Source organism: Magnolia sinica, chromosome 13 (genome assembly GCF_029962835.1).
Source record: "Magnolia sinica isolate HGM2019 chromosome 13, MsV1, whole genome shotgun sequence".
Taxonomy (NCBI): Eukaryota; Viridiplantae; Streptophyta; class Magnoliopsida; order Magnoliales; family Magnoliaceae; genus Magnolia; species Magnolia sinica.
In genome coordinates this window covers 1,480,475-1,503,955 of record NC_080585.1, presented here as the reverse complement: position 1 = coordinate 1,503,955, position 23,481 = coordinate 1,480,475, and the positions used below count along the sequence as shown (strand labels likewise).

Here is a 23,481-nt window from a genome sequence, read left to right as displayed (position 1 = left end):
CGGTGTTGTGCTCGGCCACTAGTTGACCTCAGCTCGAACTCAGCTCAGCTCGGCTCGGTCCTCGAGCCTGACTAGCCAGCTCGACTCGGTTTGGTCAGTAGCTCAGGCCGAGTTCGAGCCAAGATCGAGCCGAGTTCGCCATTGAGGCATTTTCACAAATAACTGGACCGCACCTTTAAAATCTCACTATATTTGAGATAGCAACAATGGTTTTACAAGTATTTTATCAAAACCTTCTAAGCAACATAAAAATCAAGAAAAAAAGGGTATTGGTTTCATATACATACCTTCCTTGCCCCCAACCACACTTCTTTGAGTCATTTCATCAAACACTTGGTGAGCAACATCAATATCAAAGTAACCGACTCACCGAACTGGTTCAATCCCAGCTCGATTCAAGCTGGGTTCAATCCGAGTCGAGTTGAGCTAGGTCCAGCTTGAACTCGGCTCAAACTCATTTTCGAGCTCAAAAAATCAGCTCGACTTGGCTTGAACTCAGCTTCGAACCGAGTCGAATCGAGCTTTTCCGAGTGGAGTCGAGCGAGCTAACCGAGCTAGCTCGGTTCGTGTACACCCCTAGTTGTGCCCTTGGTTGATGTAGAACTTACTCACAACTCCAATTATAAAAGAGATATCTGGTTGAGTGATAGTCAAATAGATAAGTTTACCAACTAGCCTCCTGCACCTCTCTAGATTGTCGAGAAGTAAGATCGTCAGACAATTTACTATTTGCTATTGAGAGATCACATGGCTTGCACCCTATTAACCCAATTTCTTTCAACCAATTCTGTGCATTTTCCTTTAAAACAAGTTGATCTCAGTGGCAAACCAGGCTATTTCAATCTTTTGGAAATACCCCGGAGGGCTAAGGTCCTTGGTCTAAATTATTTCTTGATATGACTTTTTGAGTTTTGATATACCTTTTTCATTATTTTCGGTAAATGATTACGGTGTCTACATATATATATACTGCTTCACTCCGTAGATGGCATTCTGGAGTTTGTACACTTTCCCACTCTCCCCCTAGGCAACAAACTCAAAAGATGGCTCTATGTAAACTTTCTAAATCAATTCATCATTGAGTAAAGCATTCTTGACCATGACCTTTTAGCTACCACAAAAATCAAAATTCATACTTAAATGTTTACGTATAATCTAGCCCTACGTTTTAGGTATACCCTTTTACGACATGTCTTACTTTTAAGAGTTTAATTGATCTATCAAGTTGGTATTTAATGGTGTATACCATTGGATAACCATCTAATCTCTTTCGAGGAGGTAGAGAGACTAGTGTCCATGTTTCAATATGGTGCATTGTCAAAATCTCTTCTTTCATGTCTCTCTGTCACTCAAGATGAGCCAGCACATCATGGGAAGTAGACCACTTCCCGTATCATGGCCAAATTATACATGTAGGAGGTAGGGCTTAGATGATAATAAGAAAGAAAATTAATGATATGATATGAGGTATAAGAGTACCTTTTCGGTGAGTAATGAATACATCAATATCCGCAAAGAATAATGAATATTAGATCAATATCTGGGGGTGATTGTGTTAATGTAGGAACCTCATTCAAAAGTGATAATGGTGAGCGTGAATTGGATGTGTTGCAAACCTTAGGATGTTGGCACAAGAGTAAGTGGCATGGAGACAAGGGTACCCAACGGTCTAGGGGTCGCAAGAGGATATATACTTAGACACCAACTCCCCCTCACCGGAAGGGATAGAGAAATAAGGAGTGTCTTCCAAAAAGGTTACGTCAACACTAATTGGAGGACGACCGGTGATTGGATCAAAAGACTTGTAACATTTTTGTGTACATGAGTAGCTAAGGAAAATACACTTTGTAGCATGCATATCTAGCTTATCCAACTTAGGCTATTTTTCTCGATAAAAGTTATACAACCAAACACAATAAGGAGCAATGGGAATGATAAAACATTACAAAATAACACAGTAAAAGTTATTAGACTTTAAAGGATAGTTTATGTTGTTGGTTAGGTATAAGACAAAATTTAAGGACAGAATAAGTCTAGAAGTATTTGAAAATGTTCATGTGAGTTAAAAGAGACCTTGCCACCTCAAGAAAATGATTGTTTTTTCTTTGTGACCACATTTTGTTGGGGTGTGTAGGCACATAAAGTTTGATAGGCAATATTGGCTAAGGTATGATATTCATGAAACAAATCTTACAATATTTTTAAGCATTATCAAACCGAAAACGTTGAATCTTAACCTCAACATGAAAAGATTTAAACATCTCAAACACTTCTGATGTATCATGCATCATAAATACCCATGTTATACGAGAGAAGCATTAATAAATGTAGTAAAGTACCAAAAGCATTCAAACTAGGTACCCGAATAGGACCTCACACATCAGAATATACTCATGAAAATGGTTCATGACCATATTTAGTAAGTCTAGAAAAATAAGTAGACCAACTATATTTTACTAACTGACAAGTTTCATAATTTATTGAGTACACATTTGATAATGATAGAACTAATTTCTTAAGGGACTACGAATGAATGACCAAACTGAGCATGCTATTATAGTGGAGTAATGTCTCATACATTGAGATCTACTTTGATGCTTCTTGATTCAAGGTAGTATAGACCATGCAACTCACGCCCCCCACCGGTCGTTTCATTTATCTTAAGGTCCTAAAATACACAATACAAGGAATAAAAAGTTATCCAACATTTTAAATGCTTCGCTAATTAACTAATAGAAAGAAGACTAAGAGAGTTTTGAAACATAGAAGGCAAATGGTAAAACTATATTTTTACTAGGTAAGACAATTTCTTTACTAATAATCATGGACAGTAAGCCATTAGCAAGAGGTACAGGGGACAATGAATTGAAGTGTCAATTGAGAAGACAAGTGATATGTAACCTATCATGTGGTCAGTGACCCTAGAATCAATCATCTAAATTAATGATTCAGAGAATGTGGCTAAGGCATTACCTGAGTTGGCAAGAGAGGTTGAAGAAGTCAAGAAGAGAATTGACAATCGTGTTCCTATTGAGAAGTTTCTCAAGATCTATGCTAGAGATTACCACATGAGTATTCTTTCACTAGTTGTAGAATATTCATCCGTGGACTAGTTAGACTAGTAGGGAGATCGATCGATGGGCCTTAGTCTTCCAAAGAAGATCCTAACATTTATTGATTGTATGATTTGTCCTTTTACAATAAATATGAAAGCCCAACTTCCCACTATAGTGTTGACAACATTTCCCTCATGTATGGCCACCAAGCTAATTTGTATGACAACCACAAACATTGTCACCCCCATTCAAGATAATTAAGTGCATTTCTCGCTAGAAGATATGGACAAACTATGGCAAGAAAAAGTGCAACACTAATTTCTCCTCTCCGAAGTTGTTGTTAGAAAATATCAATGGCAAATGAATAATGAAGTTTTCATTCATCAAACAACCTCCTAAACCAAGCACAATGTTCATGGAGATTTTTGTCATGTATCATATATGGTGAGGAATTTTTTTGAAAATATCATATAAGCATTCTATATTTTTCTTATTCAAGTATAGATGTTGGAGAGTATCTCATATCTTATATATTGGCACACTTACCATATATAACATTGGAGTAGAAGTTTTCACCCATGCAGAAGAGCCAACTCATGACTGCTAATTATCTTCTTTCGATTGAGAATAGGTATAGGAATTTTTGTTACAACTGCATCAATTAAGTACTTCAATCTTCTCTTGGACGTAAGGAATATTCTGATGGAACGAGCCGATGCCAGATTATTCTTAACACCTAATGGAGGAAATGTGCTAAGTGTGGATACATGACTCCAATTTTGATTCCATGAGTTGTTTAGGCATGAACCTTATTATGTCAATGGACTCATCACTTCAGCAAAATTTCTTCATCACTATACATTGATCTACAGACCCAATCGGTCCAGCAAGATTTGTTGAGTATCACACTCACAACCAATAAGAAAAAAGAGCAAGGCACAATGGCCATCGCCCAAACAAGCAGCATTTAAAAATGATCATGGTCCAGTGTCTAACGCGGATCACGGTCCAACGTCCAACGATCATGCTGATCATGATCCATTGTCCAATGATCATGAGTGAGGCATGTTCAGTGATCCAGCATTCGGCGATCAATCATGGCCCAACTGGCCAATGTACCCAATAATCCAGTACACGAGGAGGACATTACATCATTGATTTGAAGAAGAACTAACTGATTTTGGAAAAAAAAAAACTCACAAGAACCCTTACAATTTACCAAATCAAAATTGCAAATTTATGACACATAACATCGATCGTGCCTTCTCAAATCTAAATGAATAGAAGTGTCAAAGCTTGGATTAGTGCTCTGATACCATGTAAACGACAGTCCAGGGATGTGTACAGCCTGTGTTGTCTGGTTGTGATCACCCAAGCAGAAGAGAATGGTATAGAGAGAGAGAGAGAGAGAGAGAGAGAGAGAAGAAGAAGAAGAAGAAGAAGAAGAAGAAGAGGTACTGGAGAGAAGTGTGAGAGAGAGGGGGAAACATTTTAGGGTTTGAACATCCCTCTCTTATTATTTATTAAGCCTAAGTCCAAATAAGTGAATAGCCTAGTTGGCCCCGGCTAAGATAATAAATATAATATGTAACAAAACTATAGAGTTTCCATAAATCATAGCCCCACTTACTTGGTTTTCTTCTTTGGAACTTGGTTTTTTTTTTTCATTTTCTTTTCTTTTCTTCTTCTTCTTGTTGTTTTTCACGTGCTCAGAACTGTGACCTTGGTAGCTTTTGGGTAGTTTGATTAGATTATATGCTTGAATATACATCTGAACACGTACAACATCCATTCAACAAGCAAGCATCCATCTACATATACACTTACTCATACACATGCTCCTGAAGAGGAGACCGCATGGTTTTTGTAGCATGGTACAGTATTGGAAACTATTCTTGACACCCCATATTTTATATGCATGCAGCCATTTCTTCTATTTACAGTAAGAAGTACTACCTATACTGATGTGCCTATGTGTCTATATATATAATGGAAGGGTGTGCTAGCGCCCATTACTATTGACGGGCCGGAATAACCTGCCCGCTTCGGCCCATAATGATGGTGCATTCTTTCCTTTGAGAATTTGAGAGCCCCCAACCATTCCGCGATAGAAAATTCATGAGCCTCTACGCGCACACGCACATACACACGTGTAGAAACCTAAGTTCTAACATGCAAGTGTCGATGCATATATTACTGTCTACATATGTATGTCCATGCAGATGAAGATGATACCCCACAGTTTTTTCTAGCATGCTATTTTGTAATGGGAAGGAAAATTTAAACCCCATGTCTTTTATACATACACCCCTTTCTTCTACATTTGGTATGGGAATAGTATCAAAAAGTACTATGTCTACCGGTAAAAGATAGGCCTATAAATAAAATCTGTAAATAGTGGCTCATTTAGTTCTTAGTGGCTTCATCTTCACTGTTTAATCATATGTTACTTTTTAACTGAATATCTAAACTCTAGACATCCAATGACCAGTCATGTGAATTTGGCTCTTAAGCACCTCATCTAGGGTTTGTATCTTCTATATAACATACTTCAAGTCGAACAAGCGTCCATGCATGCATGTATGAATGCATAAACTCATATGATGCATGCATATGTTCATGAAGATGGGTATACAAAAAATAACCCAGTATGTTATTTAGGACTTGGTGCAACTTCAATGGCTAATTATCTTTGAACTCTCTCTCTCTCTCTCTCTCTCTCTCTCTCTCTCTCTACTGTGATGTCTAGACTTTCTAAGAAGAGTAATGTGGATTGGGATCTTCTGCATTCATTCTAGGGTTGTGTGCTAAATTTCCTATGAGATAACAATTTGAATTGAAATTTTCAGCACTGAATCTAGGTGTCATCTCTGAGAAAGTTTAGATCTTTATGAGCCTTCAATTATCAAACCAAGAGCTTCTTATTTGAAGCTTGATACACAACCTCATCAAATTTTAGAAAATTTACAATTTCCTTTTTCATTTTCTTTACTACTTTCCCTCTAAATTCTTTTAATTGGGTCGTGATTCAACGAGGCCACTCGTGATCAGGGGATGGAATAGTGTCAGAGATTTAGGCAGGGGCATGTCTGATATATGACACTGTCAGAGATCTATACTGTGAATATGTCATGAACTAAAATCAATGTTGGTATATGATAAGAAGGTCAAACTTGTACGAGAAAAATGAGCAGTTAGGAAAAAAAAAAAATGAAAGTCCAAAATCAGTGACAGTGCTGATTCAACCTACAGTTCCATGCCATCTGTCTCCATTTGAGCCCCTGAAATGCTATCTTCCCTGGCCTTCATTTCTGACCTGTTACTCCCTTCACTAAGTGCAGAACCTGTGCCAATGCAACCCTCTGAGGACTGATTTCTCGCAGACTCTGCCCCAGCAGAGCAATTTCAACTTGCAAATAACCAATGGTTTGAATACCCAAGTTCATCCAGTTCGAGCCCTAATGCACCTCCAACACATCTGGAATGTTATTGGAATTGGCACTCTAGCTCATTTGATCAACACCAATTACCCCTGCTCTATGTAGTCACCCCAGCATTTCTAACATTGCAGGTTGTTACTGGTTGATGCTAGAACACAGAACTCTACATTACTCTTATTACAACGTCTCCACGTTGAAACCATTGAGACTTCATTTTTTTGCACACCAATCTCAACCAAAATTTCTCATGACATTAGACTCCAAGAAAAATTAGTATGGAATAATATTCATCCCAAATCCATTTAGACCACTCAGATTGATCCAATTTTCTAAGAGTCGAGTTCCAAGCTAACTTGAAATTGAATTCTCTATAAGAGAGGGAATTCAGACCTTGTTTTTTATTTTTCTTTTTTAGAGAAGTCGGAGCACACCATATATAACTTTATTAAATTAAAAAATGACTTTACAATCATTTGAGTGGACAACACAAAAAGAAACGAGTCTCACCTATCATATAACACAGACTTATTAAGTTTATATAGACAAGCCAATCATCATAATCCAAATGTGCATTGCACGAGCATTGCTGAAATTTTCACACTGATGGAGGCAGCAAGAGCCAATTACATAGCCATTTTGGGAAATAGAAACTAATGTTTCGGTGGCCAATCTGCCACCGCAAAATCCTATTCATAAAGGGAAGAAAGCAAGCAATAGATTGCCGTTACTTAGATCCCAGAGATTTGAACCACACATTCTGCAGGCCTCACTTCGAATTCTCTATGATTCGCAAGAATCACTATGATAAAATGGTCTAAACCATCTGATTTCTGGCTTAGAAAAGTGAACGTTTATAAATAAGGGTTCTTTGTTCGGTGTATCTGACCATCTGGTCATTGTGATTTTTGTATGGTGGGCAAGGCACAGTGGGATGGAGTGAATGGACGGTCCCGATTTCATAATTGCAGTGTCCATGTTCACAAATGCAAATCATACCAGATCATGCTGGGAAGCGGATTGCGTCCTACCCCTGCCCGGTAATCCGTCCGGGTAGAGCTCTGTGGGGGCCACTGTGATGTAAACGTTTTATCCACGCCGTCCATACCTATTAATAGATCATTTTATGGCGTGATTCAAAAAATGAAGCAGGTCCAGATCTCCGGTGGAGCACACCAAAGGAAGCAGTGGTGATAGTGACACTCACCATTGAAACCTCTCTAAGGGCCAATCTGATGTGTTTTTAGCATCCAACCTATTCATAAGGTCATATAGACCTGGATGAAGTGAAAACACAAAAATCAGCTTGATCCGAAACTTCTGCAGCTCCCAAGAAGTTTTTAATGGTAGGTCTTCAATCCGACTTTGTGGCCCACTTAAGCATTAGTTCTGATTCATTTTTGGTTTCATATTATATAATGATATTTAAATAGGGATTGACGGTGTGGATAAGACTTTTTTCTCACAGTGGACCCCACAGAGCTGACGCAATCCACTTCCATCATGCTGCTCTCTCCTTGGACGAGGATTGCGTCTCACACTCCTACCCCGCCCGTCTCCAGCTGGGAACGGGCAGGAGCTTTGAGTGTCCACCGTGATGTATGGGTCTTATCCACACCGTCCATCCATTTTTTTGTATCGTTTTAGGATATTAGTCCAAAAATGAGGCAGATCCAAGGCTCAAGTGGACTACACAATAGGGATTAAACTCTTGCAGTTGAATACTTCTTGGGGGTCACAGAAGTTTTGAATGGAGCTGATATTTGTGAGTTAGGTACATTTACCGTGTAAAGTGGCTTAAAATCAAAGGTCCAGAAAAGCATTTCCTAACTCACCTCCACGTGGACGGTGACGATCTCGGATGGGTAAGATTCTTTCTATGTCGATCACGTAGCATTGAGGATCGACATCTCGATCACGTAGCATTGTGGGGTCCTTACTCTTGCCCGGGTGGTAGATATCAACTCCTGGTCAAGGGTTCGAGTACCCATAGGTGGTGAAATTCCACCAGCGTGACTGCGCGGGGTGTGTGTGTAAAATAAATAAAAAAAACGGATCGACATCTCATCCGAGTCAACTCAGATGAGTGGCCCCCTGACTCGGCTGAGTCCTATATCGACCTAGGACCGAACAGGTTAATCCATGTCACCGAGTCTACAACCCGTGCATACTATAGGTCCATCTAGATGAATGGTCAGGATCATCAAATGGTCAGTGCTCTGTGCGCCCCACCACGATGCGTATATTTTATCCACGCCGTCCATTCATTTTGTCAGCTCCTTTTAAGGCATGATCTCAAAAATGAGGTTCTCAGGTGGACCAAAATACAGAAAACAGTGGTGATTGAATGAATGCTAACCATTAAAAACTCCCAAGGGTCCATTGTAATGTGTATTTGACATCCAACCTGTTGATAAGGTCACACAGACCAGGAAGAGGTATAAACACATATCAGCTTGATCCAAAACTTTTACGGGCCCAATAAATTTTTATTGGTGGGCATTCAATCACCATTGTTCCGTGTGGTGTGATCTATCAGAGATTTTGATCTGCCTCATTTTTGGGTTCATGCCCTAAACTGAGGGGGCAAATGGATGGACAGCATAGATCAAACACATACATTATAGTGGGTCCCACCAAGCAGGGTCACTACTCGCAGGTTAGTATACCATCTGCATCGACCATAGGCGTACAAGAATATGTGAAATGAAATTAAACCTGTAGAATACAGAATGCTTGGCAGTAACCCCACACAAAATGAAATGCTTTAAATTCCAAGCCTCTTTAAGTTTATATTATACATTAATGTGAGTAGTGTTTGGCTAATTTTATGTGCCATCAGTTTTCCTAAGTTAGAAATTTTCAAATATTTAAACAATATGAAAAAGATAATTTACTTGGAATTAAATTATTTCGTAAACTGAAAAATATAATTACTATCCAACGCATGGTTCAAATTTCATCCGCAAAAAACCAGCAAATGACTTAAATTTTACTCCGTAACAGCCGTTACAAAATTTTATCTCCACAATTAATAATTTGAGGGGATGGAGGAAACACTCCTGTAAACAGTGCGCACATATCTCTCCTTAATTCTTAGGATAGCTTGTGTATGTAAGTGTTTTATTAGGAAGCTTGTACCACAAAAGATTTGTTAGACTACATGATAACCATGACATATGCTTGTAATAAATTATTACATCATCTCACTTTGAAACATTGACCTAAAACCAGATAGATTAGGAATTCAAATGGCTCATATAATGAGAGAGTGAGAATGGATCACCCACTATTAAAACCATTTTAGTGCCCTTCTTTTTCTCTATGCAAAGCATGCATGCGCGTGTAGCCAGCACCTTTCCCTCCATCTCTCTCTCTCTCTCTCTCTCTCTCTCTCTCTCTCTCTCTCTCTCTCTCCCTCCTCATCTCTGAATCACTCAGCTCCCTATTCCACATGCATTACATGTGCCATACACTAGTATTATTAATGGGGCATAGAGTCCCACTAAGTAAATAGATGAACCTGAAAAGAGCTTGGGCCTAATAATTTGTTTATGTTGAGCCCAACAAAATCAAAATTTGTGAACAGGGCCAGCTTGATAGATCCAGCGCAACTAGTTCAAAATCAAAGCACAATCCAACCTCAGGACACCCGTTGCCAAGTTTATTTGAGCTAAGACCTTAAATTCTAGCTAGTTCAGTTGATGAGTCGAGGTAACATTGTCGATCATGGACTGCCCATACTGTGGATCGGGTGCTACATGGGCATCTTGAGAAATATTTATGAAAGGGATGATTGTATATGAAGATGAATTTGGAACGTTGAAAGGTAACTTTAAATGGCTTATATTCAAATTTAAGAGTCAAGGTAGGAATATAAATGAAGGATGAAGCGTGATTATAAGGTAATAGCTTCTAAAAGGCAGTAATGAGAACATAAACGGTATAGATCAACATCTAGGATGAATCGGGCGAAAACCCACCTCGCCACACCGCACGGTACTTTGTATCGTATCAAAACCCTTGAATGCCTGGTACCGCTGGTAAGGAAAACCAAACATCCTTCATGTTGTGGCCTGCCTGAGTTTTGGGGCATTTGGGCTAACGTGGGGCCGAGTTTGGACACACCTTATTAAGACCATGGTGCGAGCATCCCATCCCAACTCATTGGCCTACCTAAGTCCAGCCCATGCCCAAATATTACATGTATGTAAGTATATGTTACATGATATATACACATCTACTAATGATGGAGCTCTATTCAATTAAAATGAACGTTCGATGCACAGGCATAGAGCCTGCTGAAATTTCTCGCCTAGAATTGGAATTGCGATTATTATTTTTTTCCCTTTAATTTCTACCGAAGGTGTAAATTTTATTCGGAATTACATAGGACTGTGCAATGCATCAGATATGAGAATCATTAAACCTGCGTGAAAGTCATACCTGATTGGGAAGCCATAGCCATAGGTGAATGCTGGATTTAAGATTCAGAATCCCAATTGTTATATTTACTATTCAAATCAAAATCCATCGCTGGATTTGATCATCCATATCTTATGCACATTGACTTTGATACTTTATGTGAAATTGTAAAAGAACCTTATTGTGCATTGAGTATGAAAATCATATGAATGAAATAGTGCACCTTATTAGGACGCCATCATTGTAGGCTTGATGCTACAGTCTTCCTCTCTTTACATCCTTAGAGAAGCCCTCGGATGGGAATGAAGCTTTTGTTGGGTGTTGGATTGAGGACCCAGCCTTGTTTAAATAGGTTAGAGGGTTAAGGAGTTTTGGAACCCATCGAAACTCTTCTCAGCTCTACACGAATTTGGTAATCATTTCTATGTATCACAGTTCTAGTACACTACCCCTTACACGATTTTAAATGCATCATAACTTAATGGAGTCCATTAGTACACTCGATCACATTATCCAACACTTAGGACAATCCAGACAGTTGATCAATAAAGCCCACTTTATATAATTCTTACAGAATGAACTTAATATATCATGCCCCGAAATTCGAGTACAGAGTGTGCACCCTCAGACTCGAGTTTCGGCCCATGACATGTACACTGAGTGTACTAATTTCATTCAATTATACAATTATTCATTTACCTACTAGCTTTACCGTAGATTTACATTTCATTCATACTCAACAACATCTCAAAAATAAGAAACGATCATTTATTTCAATAATTAATCATAAACATAACTAAGGACCCTCTCAATTGGGATCTTATGAAATGAAATAAACATGTCCAACAACTTGAAAGAATTAATTTACAATCTAAGAAAATTAAATATAATTAAAGTAAAAATATCATGACTAGTCTAAGGCTGCAACTTCTTCTTTTGTCAAGTAGGGTCACGTGTCCCTTAAGTCCTTTCTGGCTTGACCACATATTCCTATTTTTGAGCCACCGGCCCACCCTCATTCACATCTGTACGGTTTTTCCATCAATAAAAAATATAAGCTGGCCAGGCTTAGTGATATAACCCAGCATGGTTCATAATCATATCAATTAAAATAATACAAAAATACATGTACAATGATGTAAAATGGGGTATGAATGCATCAGATGGGGTGATCGTCCATCTACTTGGGTTGGGAGTCGTCAACCCGCATCCATCCGTTGGGTAGGCTTCTACCTTTCGGTAGGCTTGGGCATAGCCCGCATCTGGTAACGCTCTACCAGGATCGACATTTCTTCTAGGGAGGGCCCCTAAGATCGACCATGCATTATGCAATGCAATGAATGAGGGATGATATGTAAATGCATATTTTTCATATTTGGTATAGTTGTCTCGATTAAAATATATATTCACATATAAATTTATCGTACAATTATCATATCAAAATATTCAAACCAGTAAATCAATCAAACAATCACAATGATTTATTTTAATTTTAATGAATTATGAGATAAGTTGGGTTACTCACCTAAGTCTGGTAGTGTAGAATCTACAGGGTAATTATGTTGGTTTGAATTCAGAAATCCTATCAGTTATATCAACAACATTATTATTCATATGTTTTTATTACATGGTGGGGCCCACCTCTAATTAACATCCTAGGTGACCAGATCCAAAATAATCAAATAATTAAAATTTCTATTTTATTTTTTTCTTCTTTTTAAGATTATAAAATTGAATGATAATTACTTGATCAGAGTTGTCCATCGGATGGTCAGATCATTCAGATTCTTGAGGTATTATCATGTTTTGCCTCTACATATTAGATGGATGGTGTGGATCTAACCACACATACACCGATGGCCCATCTCGACCTTCTACACCAAGTGATACCAACACTTGTGCAAAAATCTAAGATTCCTTTATTAAACACTTTTAGATCTGACTAATATGGCCTATCTGATTGTTAGATTGATCTAAAAATTATGGCCCTTATATATTTTGGTCTTAAGATCATATGATCCGTACAGATCTATCTTAGCACAATCAGATTCCATTCATTTAATTTATTCCTAAAATATTACTAATTAGACCAAAATTATAAAAACATCACTTTATTAAAATTGACTCTACACACCTATACAATGATGGTATGGATGATCCACGCCATCCATTGTATAGATCAAGAAGAAATTAATAACATAATAAAAAGTTAAAAAGATCTAACGATTAGAACTTACCTAATCGAGACTTCTTAAAATTTCCTCTTTCTTTTACTTTAGGCTTCCTATCTCCTTTTTTTTTTAAAATTTTAATGCAGAAACCTTCCGTATCCCTTTTAAAGAAAATTCCCATAAGATAGGATGAGCACATCCTCCCTTATCCTGAATTTGAATTTTTTTATGATATTTAATAAAAAATTTATTATTACTATTTCAAGAATCGATCCCTAAACCTCTCTCTCAACTAAGAATTTCGCTACCAACTCAACTATTAACTTGATTTTATTTTTTATTTAAAAATAAAATCTTTAAATATTTAATTTAGTTTTTTTTTTATAATGTACCAAATTTTAAGGTTGTTACATCTAAAGCGGGTTGGCTACTAAACCAGACGGTAACTAGTCTTGCTACAGATGTCACGTCACCGCTTTCTTTGGGCCCACGGTGGTGTATGTGTTGTATCCACACCATCCATCCATTTGGAGAGATCATTTTAGGGAGTTAGCAAGAGAATTAGGCAGATCCAAAGTTCAAGTGGACCCCACCACAGAAAACAGTGGGAGGTGACGGCCACCTTTGAAACCTTCCTAGGGCCGACCATGATGTTTATTTGAGATCCAACCTTTTTATAAGTTAAAAAGGACATGGAATAAGATAAAGCATAAATATTAGCTTGATCGAAAGCTTCCGTGGCCAAAGCGTTTTTAATGGTAGGCATTCAATCTCCATTGTTTTCTACGGTGGAGTGACTTGAAATTTGGATCTTTCTCACTCTTTGGATTATGCCCTAAAATGATATCACGAAATGGATGGACAGGGTGGATACAATACATATATCATGGTGGCACCCATGGAAAGTCGTCAGGTCACTTCAGTAGAGGGAACCAAGAAAAGATATGACTTGAAAATAACGTTTACCACCAGTGCGTGCACAAGGAAACGGAGAGAAAAGTCTAACGGAGCTGCAGAGAAAAGGGCATTAATTGTAAGGGAACATACTTTTGGTATCTAACCAATTGTATTTAACCACGTCACTTCAGTAGCGTTTTGGCTACTGAAGCGTTCGGTATCTAATCTGCTCCCGAAGGCACCAACATGGCACGATGTACCAGTTCCTGGCATTAATAAGGTGGGCCCACCATTAAACTTCCCTAGTTCATAAATCAAGCCAGTCCATTGATTATTTGGCCACCATGCATACATTAGTTACGAGTTCCTGGCATTAATCAGGTGGGCCCACCATGAACCTTCCCTGGTTCATAAATAGAGCCAGTCCATTGATTATTTGGCCACCATGCATACATTAGTTATGGAACTACTGCCGTTTCTTCTTCTGTTTGTTTTTTTCTTTTTTTCACTACTCGACGTGTTTCTTATACGAGAGACTCAAACTGATGAGTGCACCGGGTCCGTACAAGTTCGTGCTGGACCAGACCTGATGAATGGCCTGAAACCCACACGTGAGCCACAGACATTTTGCAGGAGGGCCCTCTCGATCTGACTTGCATTCACCCATTAACCACAAGAGCCACTTTTATCCCGTTTGCCTTGGGACGAGGATCTGAATCTGATGGCACAGTGCAGATCCCAACACTGATATACCTGACTTCGCAGGGTGACAAAAAGCAAAAGAAAAACTTTTTATACTCTGGCAGACTGATGGATGATATGCAGGCATTTACAAATCACTTAGAAATTGCAAAGCCGGAATACAATTAATTCAGATTAAAATGTCCAAACTATCTGTCCCTGTTTACATCTATCAGAATACAAATAATTAAAATCCCAGAATTTATCCAGCTTAAGTTGAACAATCTATCCAGCATTGTACGGAGTATCAAATGAAGTAAGTATGATTTTTGCAGGCTAAATGAAATAAATATCAATGCCCGAAATGATTACTAAATGGATTCCTTTGATAAATATCATTTCTAACAATGATTTGTTCCGTATAAATTACGGCTTCGTAACCAATCAACAGAGAGAAATCAATATGAAACAAATAAACTCCTAGAAACCACAACCCAATTGATACTGATACTTTCTTCTTCTTTCTACTATAGATTGGCTTTTGCTTTCATTGGCAGTTTCTTTGAAGGCTCCTCTGCACCATCCAAAGACAGTAGTCAATCCGTCTTTTCTTCCTGAGCTCCAATCTCTTGCAGGTAATGCTCTGCATCCAGAGCTGCCATGCAACCTGCACATCATTACCTTCTGTGAGATGCAACATTAATTCGAACATGCAAAACCAATCCCAACTCCATAAAATGAGGAAACCAATTTAAAGATCTCTCTCATTCTAGCATGCATATTTCCTTTATTGATTTTTGAGAGGAACGGATTATTTGAATACTACATAAGATTTGTGCTGCTTACAATTGATCGTTTGGGGTTCATGCCACAAAAAATGCTATGGTCTCCCCAAATTTATATCCAAGTTCAAACGAAGATGAAAGGGTTAACCAACTCACCTCCCCTCCTATGCTAAAAGAAAAGACGGACATGGAACAAATGCAAAGCAGTGAGTAAACAGTACGGATGTCAATTACATCACATGCGTCAAATACAGTGACTAGATATTTCTTTTTTTTAAGTGTTCCTGAGAAGAGTGGATGTTTGAAATTAGATTAAACCTGGGAAAAATACAGAACCTGCAAATAGAAGGGTATCATCATCATTATTATAATCATCTAAGCCTTACCCCAACTAATTCAGGTCAGCAATACGAATCCTGTTCTGTCATTCCACTCTATCACGGAACAATTAAACCATCGAGTCTTTTATTACGACTCAACCCACATCTTTTTGGGCGTTCCCCTTGGCCTTTTAGAACCTTCGACTTGAATCAACTCACTGCCTAGATCAATTCTTCATCTCCGTGGCACATGGGCCAAACCATCTAGGTCTACTTTCCCTCATCATATTATCTATTGGTGCCACTCCTAATTTCCCTCAAATGTATTTATTTTTTATTCTATCCTTCTTTGTCTTGCCACCCATCCATCTCAACATCTTCATTTCAGCAACCTTTAAAAAATAAAAAATAAAAACACACAACATCATTTCAGTTACACCAATCCTATGAACATGTTGTCTTTGATTTTCCAACATTCTCTCCCATAAAGCATGCCTAGTCTTATAGCTATCTTATAAAATGTCCCCTTCAGATATGATGTCAAGCAAAGATTTTTTAAAAAAATTGAAATAAGATTTTTTTTAAGTTCAAATAATTAAAAAGCAATAGGGTACTAAAGCCTTGTTTTTCTTTCTTTCTTTCTTTTTTCTTTTCTTTTTTTTTCTGAACACCAACATGGCACTAAAGATTATGGCTAGCAAATTAGTGGAGGCAATGGGTTGGGTATGGATTGCGGTCAGCCTGGGGCCTGACCCATTTGCTAAATGTACAAAGAAATCACCTAAGCCTGACCCTTTTAGTAAACAAGCCAAGAATTTAAACCTGAGCGCCACACACAGCCCATGAGCCACAACCTGAGGCCCAGCAATTTATTAAATGTCTCTAGAATTTAGTCTGTGGCTCAACTCAAAACAAATAATGACGCCAATCCCCACTCAACCCAATTGGGCCTCATTTTCAAACTCATCAGCAACGTTGTCAAAATTATATCATATCATAAATCACAAATAGGGAGTTGAATCATATTGATTTGAATCAATTTACCCAATGTGGTAGGGGTCAAATTGTATTGACCGGTAAATTGTATCTTAAATCATAACATTGGAGGGGTTGAATCTGAAAAAAACTATAAATAAACTAGAAAGAAAACTCATTATTTTCCATCAATATGTATCAAGTAATACATCATGATATTATCAATTTAGAACCAGTATATGGTAAGTCTGCAAGTGCAAATGTGTCACAACAAAGTTCAAATCACTCAACCCTTTACCCATTTACAACTATTCTATACTTCTTTGGGTTTTTTTTTTTTTTTTTTTTTCTATACTTCTTTGGGTTTTTTTTTTCAAAAATAACGAGGATCTTATTAAAGAAGAAAAGAAAAAAAGCAAAACAACGAGCACTGCCGAGATAGTAGAGCCACCAAAGAAAGCGAAGAAAGCAAACAAAAACCAGAGCTAAGAAACTAAGAAAAGAAAATCAAAACCCTTGAGAGCAGAAACATTGGTAGCGCATTCGATGACATAGTTTTTAGCCCGGGACCCCACAGTGAAAGCCGAAGAATGGGAATTGTTGAAACATCTCTCATCCCTCATTTCATTCGATGACATACTTCTTTGGGTATAATTCAAAAAAGAAAAAAATTGTTCAAAAAGTATCTCCTCTGCAACATCTTTAGCTTTTAGTCTTCCAAAACAAATGGAGATCGCTCTTTTGTCCCTCCCTCCCACATTTTATGGGAGGGATGCCCAAAAATTCATCCATGTAAATAGAATGATTCAATACGATTCATGTATAATTCGCGTGCGATTTTGATGGATTCGTGATTTTGGAGCACAGTTAACGTGGTATGGATGTACTATATGATTCGACTTGTAAATTGTACATTTTCGACAACCTTGCCCATTAGCACTATTTAATAAATTTTGGGGGATAAAGCTTTCACAAGCTATGATAAGCTTCTTATAAGTGGGTAGGGTCAGGTCAAGTTATTTAACAGGTCTCACTTTTGTGTGAGCCTGACCCATGACTGATTAAGCATAAGCCAAACCCATCAAAGCAAGTTAGGCCACTGGCCTGCATCTGACCTGACCCATTCCAGCGCTACCAAAAATGTCTACACAAAAGGCAGCAGAAGAAATCATTTGATGACATGGATCAAAAAGTTATGCAATAGTATCCCCAAATCAGTAAAAGAAATAAGGGATATAGAATGAATAAAACATACAAAACAGGGATGTCCTGGCAGAAATATGGGATATGGAATGAATAAAACATATAAAACAGGGTCGTCCTGATAACGATTTTCCATCAAGCAGATTCAACCTTACTGTGCACCTCAAATATGTTCTGACATGTTCATTTTGTGAAATGGCCAATGCAGCTGTGCTGTCAAAACATGCATCTTTAAATTATATGCCAAGCAAAAAATGCAGCAGACCACCACCCCAAATTTTAGAATATTGAGTATCACATCTAATCTCTGGTCAACTGTTTATGTTAGCGGGATTTGAGGGATACCTTAGGCACTATAGTCCCAATAAAGTTGATCAACAGCTCACTAATGTAAACATTATTACTATAGTGCAGAAAAGAATGAAAATGTTGCTCCTTAGGGTTTCACATATACACTGAAGTATATGAGACAGGTTTTTCTCCTACTTTGAAGTGCCCCTATGATGCATAGAGAAACAGTATCCTAATTCAGAGCATCACACTATATTGCTCATATATAAGTTCACATCTGATCTGACATTCCACAGAGAATCGATATTTTGCATGTGGAAGTTTGAATCTCAACATCACCCCCACATATAGGTTCAATCCCAGCTTACTGGCCCTAAAAACAAAAACTAAAAAACATTTCAAGATCTTTGAATCTAGAGAAATTGGAAAAACTGAACAAAGTTAGAATCATAGCATGACTATAGAACTACCCACAACTGGGAGGCACCCTCAATTAGCTCTAAAAGTAATTTTAACAAAATGAAACTAATTCTAAAGTTATTACATATTTAAAATAGAGTGATAGTTAGACAACACTTCCAAAAAATTTACATCTACTCAACATCCCAATGAATCCACAGAACCCTAGCATTTCAAATTTATCCAATTTTCCAAACCATAGAATTTCTAAACTTCTCAATTCCACCTAGCTCAAAACCCCATATCCCCAACTTTTCCCAATTTCCCCCAATTATAGCCCATAATGTTCTAATTGCCCCAAATACTAACCCTAAATTTCCTAATTTCTCCAACTCCCCAAATCCCCCAACCCAAAATCATAATTTTGTTAAAATTCCTAAATTTTCTAACTCCAAAATCCAAATCTTCAACATCCACAAATCCTATAACCCAAAATTTTCAATTCCCCTGAAATTCCCAATTCATCTACTATCTCTCTTATGGCTCAAATGGAAACTAAAATTGCTTTAAGAGGTGCAGCGCAATGCTTAACACCAATACAAGAAAGAAAATCAACATGAAGACCTTTGAGTTTATAGTAAATATAAGAAATTTGGTATACAAGGTATTGTTCATAAACCAAAGAATTGATCTGAAAGAAATTGGTAAATATGCACAACAGTGGTTTATATCAGTTCTCCACCCTCGAGGGTGTAAACATACCAAAAATATCATTATTTTGAAGTATACCCAAAAGGATAAATCCCAAGATTATGCAAATGGCACTGGAGTGCAACTAGTGCGGAAGGGCGTTAAGGCCTAGGCACGCCTGGGGATGGTACCTAGGTCCAACGCAAGGTGCAAGTGGCCAAAAGGGCTAAGCATGCACCCAGAATACCTTGACTACATTCCTGGAGCAAACATGACTCATCCTTGGCACCACCACTAGTCATCCTTGATAACACTTCTCAGGATATCAAGACATGGTGTATGTTCACAACCATTTTCCGAAGGGTGGATTTCTTCCATTCAGAATAAGGCAAATAGTCTGGCAATATTCTGTGAACTCTGGAGTAAACTTTAAACTCATTAACATCTTGGATGTAATAAACTAAATTCTTAACTTTTTGGCTACAATATCAAAAAACTGGTTTAGCTTCAAGATAGAGTGGGAAGGCTAGGGATATGGCAGAGCCATTGCTCTCCAGCACACGTGGGAGGGTGGACAATGCCATTAAAGCAGCTTGAGATGCAAAGCCAATCAAAGATCAAAGGCATGCCATACAATAGAGTATTCTTCATAAAAAAGAGAGAAATTTTATTCAACCATTTATTGAGTTATGTTGCTTGTGGATGGTAAGGCATTGGTCAACAGGACTAAAGAAGAGGCAATTGCCAAATTTGAGGAATGAAGTAGGAACTAGGACCTAGAGGCTTAAAAATTAGCAAAACCGCTTAAAAATTAGCAAAACCAAGATGGACAATTGAATGCAACTTTAGTAAGACCAGTTAGATGGGGACATCGATAAGGATGTTTCCAATAGAAGTAGAGCTAGGTGGATGATGTAGAGACGTGCCTTTTGAATGTTGAGCAGTTGCAGCATGCCTTTGAAACCGATTTACCCAGCTGTATAGAGATTGAGGATTCTAGAGATGAGGATGTTGAGATGGATGCATGAGAAAACTCAGAATGATATAATTAAGAATGAGATCATCCCAAGCAACCTAGGGGCTAAGAGTGACCCAAAATAAGAGAAAAAATTACGGAGAGCATATTGAGATGGTTTGGTAATGTGCAACAAAGACCAAAGATGGCTACGGGTGGCAATGGGCTGGGCTTGGGCTAGGCAAAATCAATATTTTGAATAGACCCAGCAGGCCTGGCTCAGCTAGTACAAAATCCAAACCCAAACCAACCCCATGCCTGCCTGTTGCTAGGCCTAGAGATGGCTCTATAAGGAGGATAACAGTGATTAGTGTTGGAGGGCCTGAAAATAGGATGAAAGGAAGACCAAAAAGGACTTCGATTGAAGGAGCACGAAGGGATGTGATGGCTTGTTCACTTACAAAGGAGAGGGCCTTAAATAGGATTGATCAGTGAAGCAATGTTCATAAAGCCAACAACAAATAGACAGGACAAGGCTACCATGGTGATAATGACTAGTACTTTATGGTTGCTTGTTTAAAAATGGGTTAAATTTGCCTTTTAATGTGCTAAATTTTCCAGTTGAAAGACCAACACAACAGGAAAGTAGTATCTGGGAAAAGATAATGGAAAAGCATTTTTCTATCATCTTTCTTCATGTCCCAATGAAAAACACTATGAGTAGGGACAGGCACAATAGATGTGCTCTGTTACTAATCCACATTTGGATAAACTCTGTGATATAGATATCAGACCAAATAGTGTATGGTGCAGCAGCAGACAAGAATATTGGATTGTTACTATTGACCTTGTGTGTACGTGTCTATTGACCTGGTGGATTGAGGATAGATATGTAATGCCCCAAGTGCAAGCGCCAGGTCTTATGCGCCAGGTCTTATGCACCAAACCTACTAGGATGCGAGACAGCGAGAGACACGAGAATATGGAAGAATGTCTCTAGTACTCAACAAGTATGCAGATACTTAAAGGCTTAATATTCAGACTGTAATACCTGTTTCTATGTGCATTTTGAAAAGAAGAACTATAGAAATATGATTTTGCCATGCACTATGGAATAAAGATCCTTGTCAAAATCCTTTACCCTAACTTTGAAAATTTGGAATGATGGCAACTCAAAGCAATTCAATAGTTTGTAACTCCCCAGTGACTCACTCAATGCAAGTCAATTGTTCGTGACTCCCCAGCATCAGTATTTCTATCTCAGGAAAGAATATAAAGCACCATCTGACAGTATATGGTCTTACATTTATCTTTTAAATTCATCATGAAGCATCCCATTAGCAGATTAATGCCTAAAGTTATATTTGAAATCTTTTTGTGACTCCCCTTTGCACTGTTTTCTTTTAGTAAATTCTGATTATACTCATTCAAAAGAAGAATAACTAAAAATAAAAACAAAGTGAAGAATCCGTGAAACCATATTTGGAAGATAGCCCTAAAAAAAGATAGGAGGTAGCCAAGAAGAGTGTCAGAGGTCAACGACCACGGTGCAATTTGGCAACACCCACAAAAGAAATGAATGCTAGCAAAAGGGCAGAGTCTAACCTGAGCCGGCAGCAGTAACCGCCTGCCTGTACTTTTTATCCTGCACATCTCCAGCAGCAAAAACCCCCCTCACACTCGTTTGAGTCGTCCCCGGTTTTGTCACAACATACCCATCAGAGTCGAGTTCCAGCTGCCCGTTCAGAAACTTCGTTGCAGGCTCATGCCCAATTGCAAAGAACAGACCCGACACCTTCAGATCCGATACCTCCCCACTCACCACGTTCTTCACCTTCAAACCCCCCAAAACCCCCTTACCACCATCTCCATAAGCCTCAACCACCTCCGAATTCCACACAACCTCTATCTTTGGGTTCGTGAGCGCCCGGTTCTGCATGATCTTAGACGCACGGAACGCATCCCGCCGGTGCACGATGAACACCTTCGATCCATACTTGGTCAGGAAGTTGGCCTCCTCCATTGCCGAGTCCCCACCGCCAATCACGGCCAGTGGCTTGTTCCGGAAGATCGGGGCGGCCCCATCACAGACAGCGCACGCCGAGATGCCACGGTTCCAGAATTCCTCCGAGCCGGTGAACTTGAGGCGGCGGGCGACGGCGCCGGTGGCGACGATGACCGAGTCGGCTTCAACGGACTTCGATTCCGACACGACCTTGAAAGGGCGGGCGGATAAATCGACGGACGTGACCGTCTCGGTGATAATGCGGGTGTTGAACCGCTCCGACTGCGCACGGCAGCGGTCCATGAGCTCAAAGCCGAGGATGCCATCGGGAAATCCGGGGAAGTTCTCGACGTCAGTGGTGGTCGTGAGCTGGCCGCCAGCGGCGATGTCGTTGGCCATCCAACCCTCAAAAAGGACGGGCTTGAGCTCGGCGCGAGCGGTGTAGATTGCAGCGGTGTGAGCAGCAGGGCCGCTGCCGATGATGCAGACGCGGGTTTTTAGGGTTTCGAGCTCATCCATGGCGGAAGATGAGAGCTTGGAATGAACAGGAGCTGCTAAGACAGGTAAGGGCGAAGATGACGCCGCGCTTGAGGTTGTTGCGAATCCAACGATGTTTGCTACTTTCTTGAGAAAGGTTTTGAGTCCAGAGCAAGGGCGGTGCATGTCCGTCCTTGTGTCCCTCCTTTCTGCCCTCTGATCTGGTTTTTATAGGAGCGTTTTTAGCGCGTCACCGCTTTTTTGTTAGGGTTTCGGCCCGGTACGTAACGGTTTTTGTGAAAGGTATTCAGATTTCGGCGAAGAAAAACTTTGATAATCTCGTAGAGACTGATGGATGATACGCACGAACTTAGAAATTACACACGTGGCATATAATTGGTAAAATCGAACCGTCCAAAATATGGTAACCAATGTAGATTTATCAAGAACAAAACATTAAACTTACTCGATAATCTGAACATTGGATTGGCCGACATTTATTGGACGGTTAAAAATGAAAAAGTGCAACGGTCCTCTTTAAGGAAGCAAATGTCCACGAATCAACGGTTGAGATTATTCAACCAATCTGATCTTGTGTTACGACCCGGAGATGATGAGCTGCACAATCTAGTTAACTTTATTAGAATTAACATACGCCACGTGTCTAATTTTTTTAAAGCGTTATACATTACCTAAATATCATATGATTCCTTT

At 38.9% G+C, this 23,481-nt stretch overlaps 1 protein-coding gene across 1 annotated transcript; it reads right to left on the bottom strand.

Moving 5' to 3' along the window:
• Positions 1 to 15,032: 15,032 nt before the first annotated feature.
• LOC131222351 (thioredoxin reductase NTRB-like) lies at positions 15,033 to 22,977 on the bottom strand. The gene is made up of 2 exons (XM_058217392.1): positions 21,891 to 22,977; positions 15,033 to 15,334 (listed from the first exon to the last, which is right to left on the bottom strand). Exons 1-2 carry the CDS (start codon positions 22,951 to 22,953, stop codon positions 15,264 to 15,266), a joined length of 1,134 nt encoding a protein of 377 aa, XP_058073375.1. The 5' UTR covers positions 22,954 to 22,977; the 3' UTR covers positions 15,033 to 15,263.
• Between the last annotated feature and the right edge of the window lie 504 nt (positions 22,978 to 23,481).

Excerpts from the sequence above, each read along its gene's own strand:
- LOC131222351 (XM_058217392.1), bottom strand. The coding sequence starts at position 22,953 with ATGCACCGCCCTTGCTCTGGACTCAAAACCTTTCTCAAGAAAGTAGCA. Across the intron at positions 15,335-21,890 it reads GGTTACTGCTGCCGGCTCAG|GTTGCATGGCAGCTCTGGAT; the intron begins GTTAGACTCTGC and ends AATGATGTGCAG.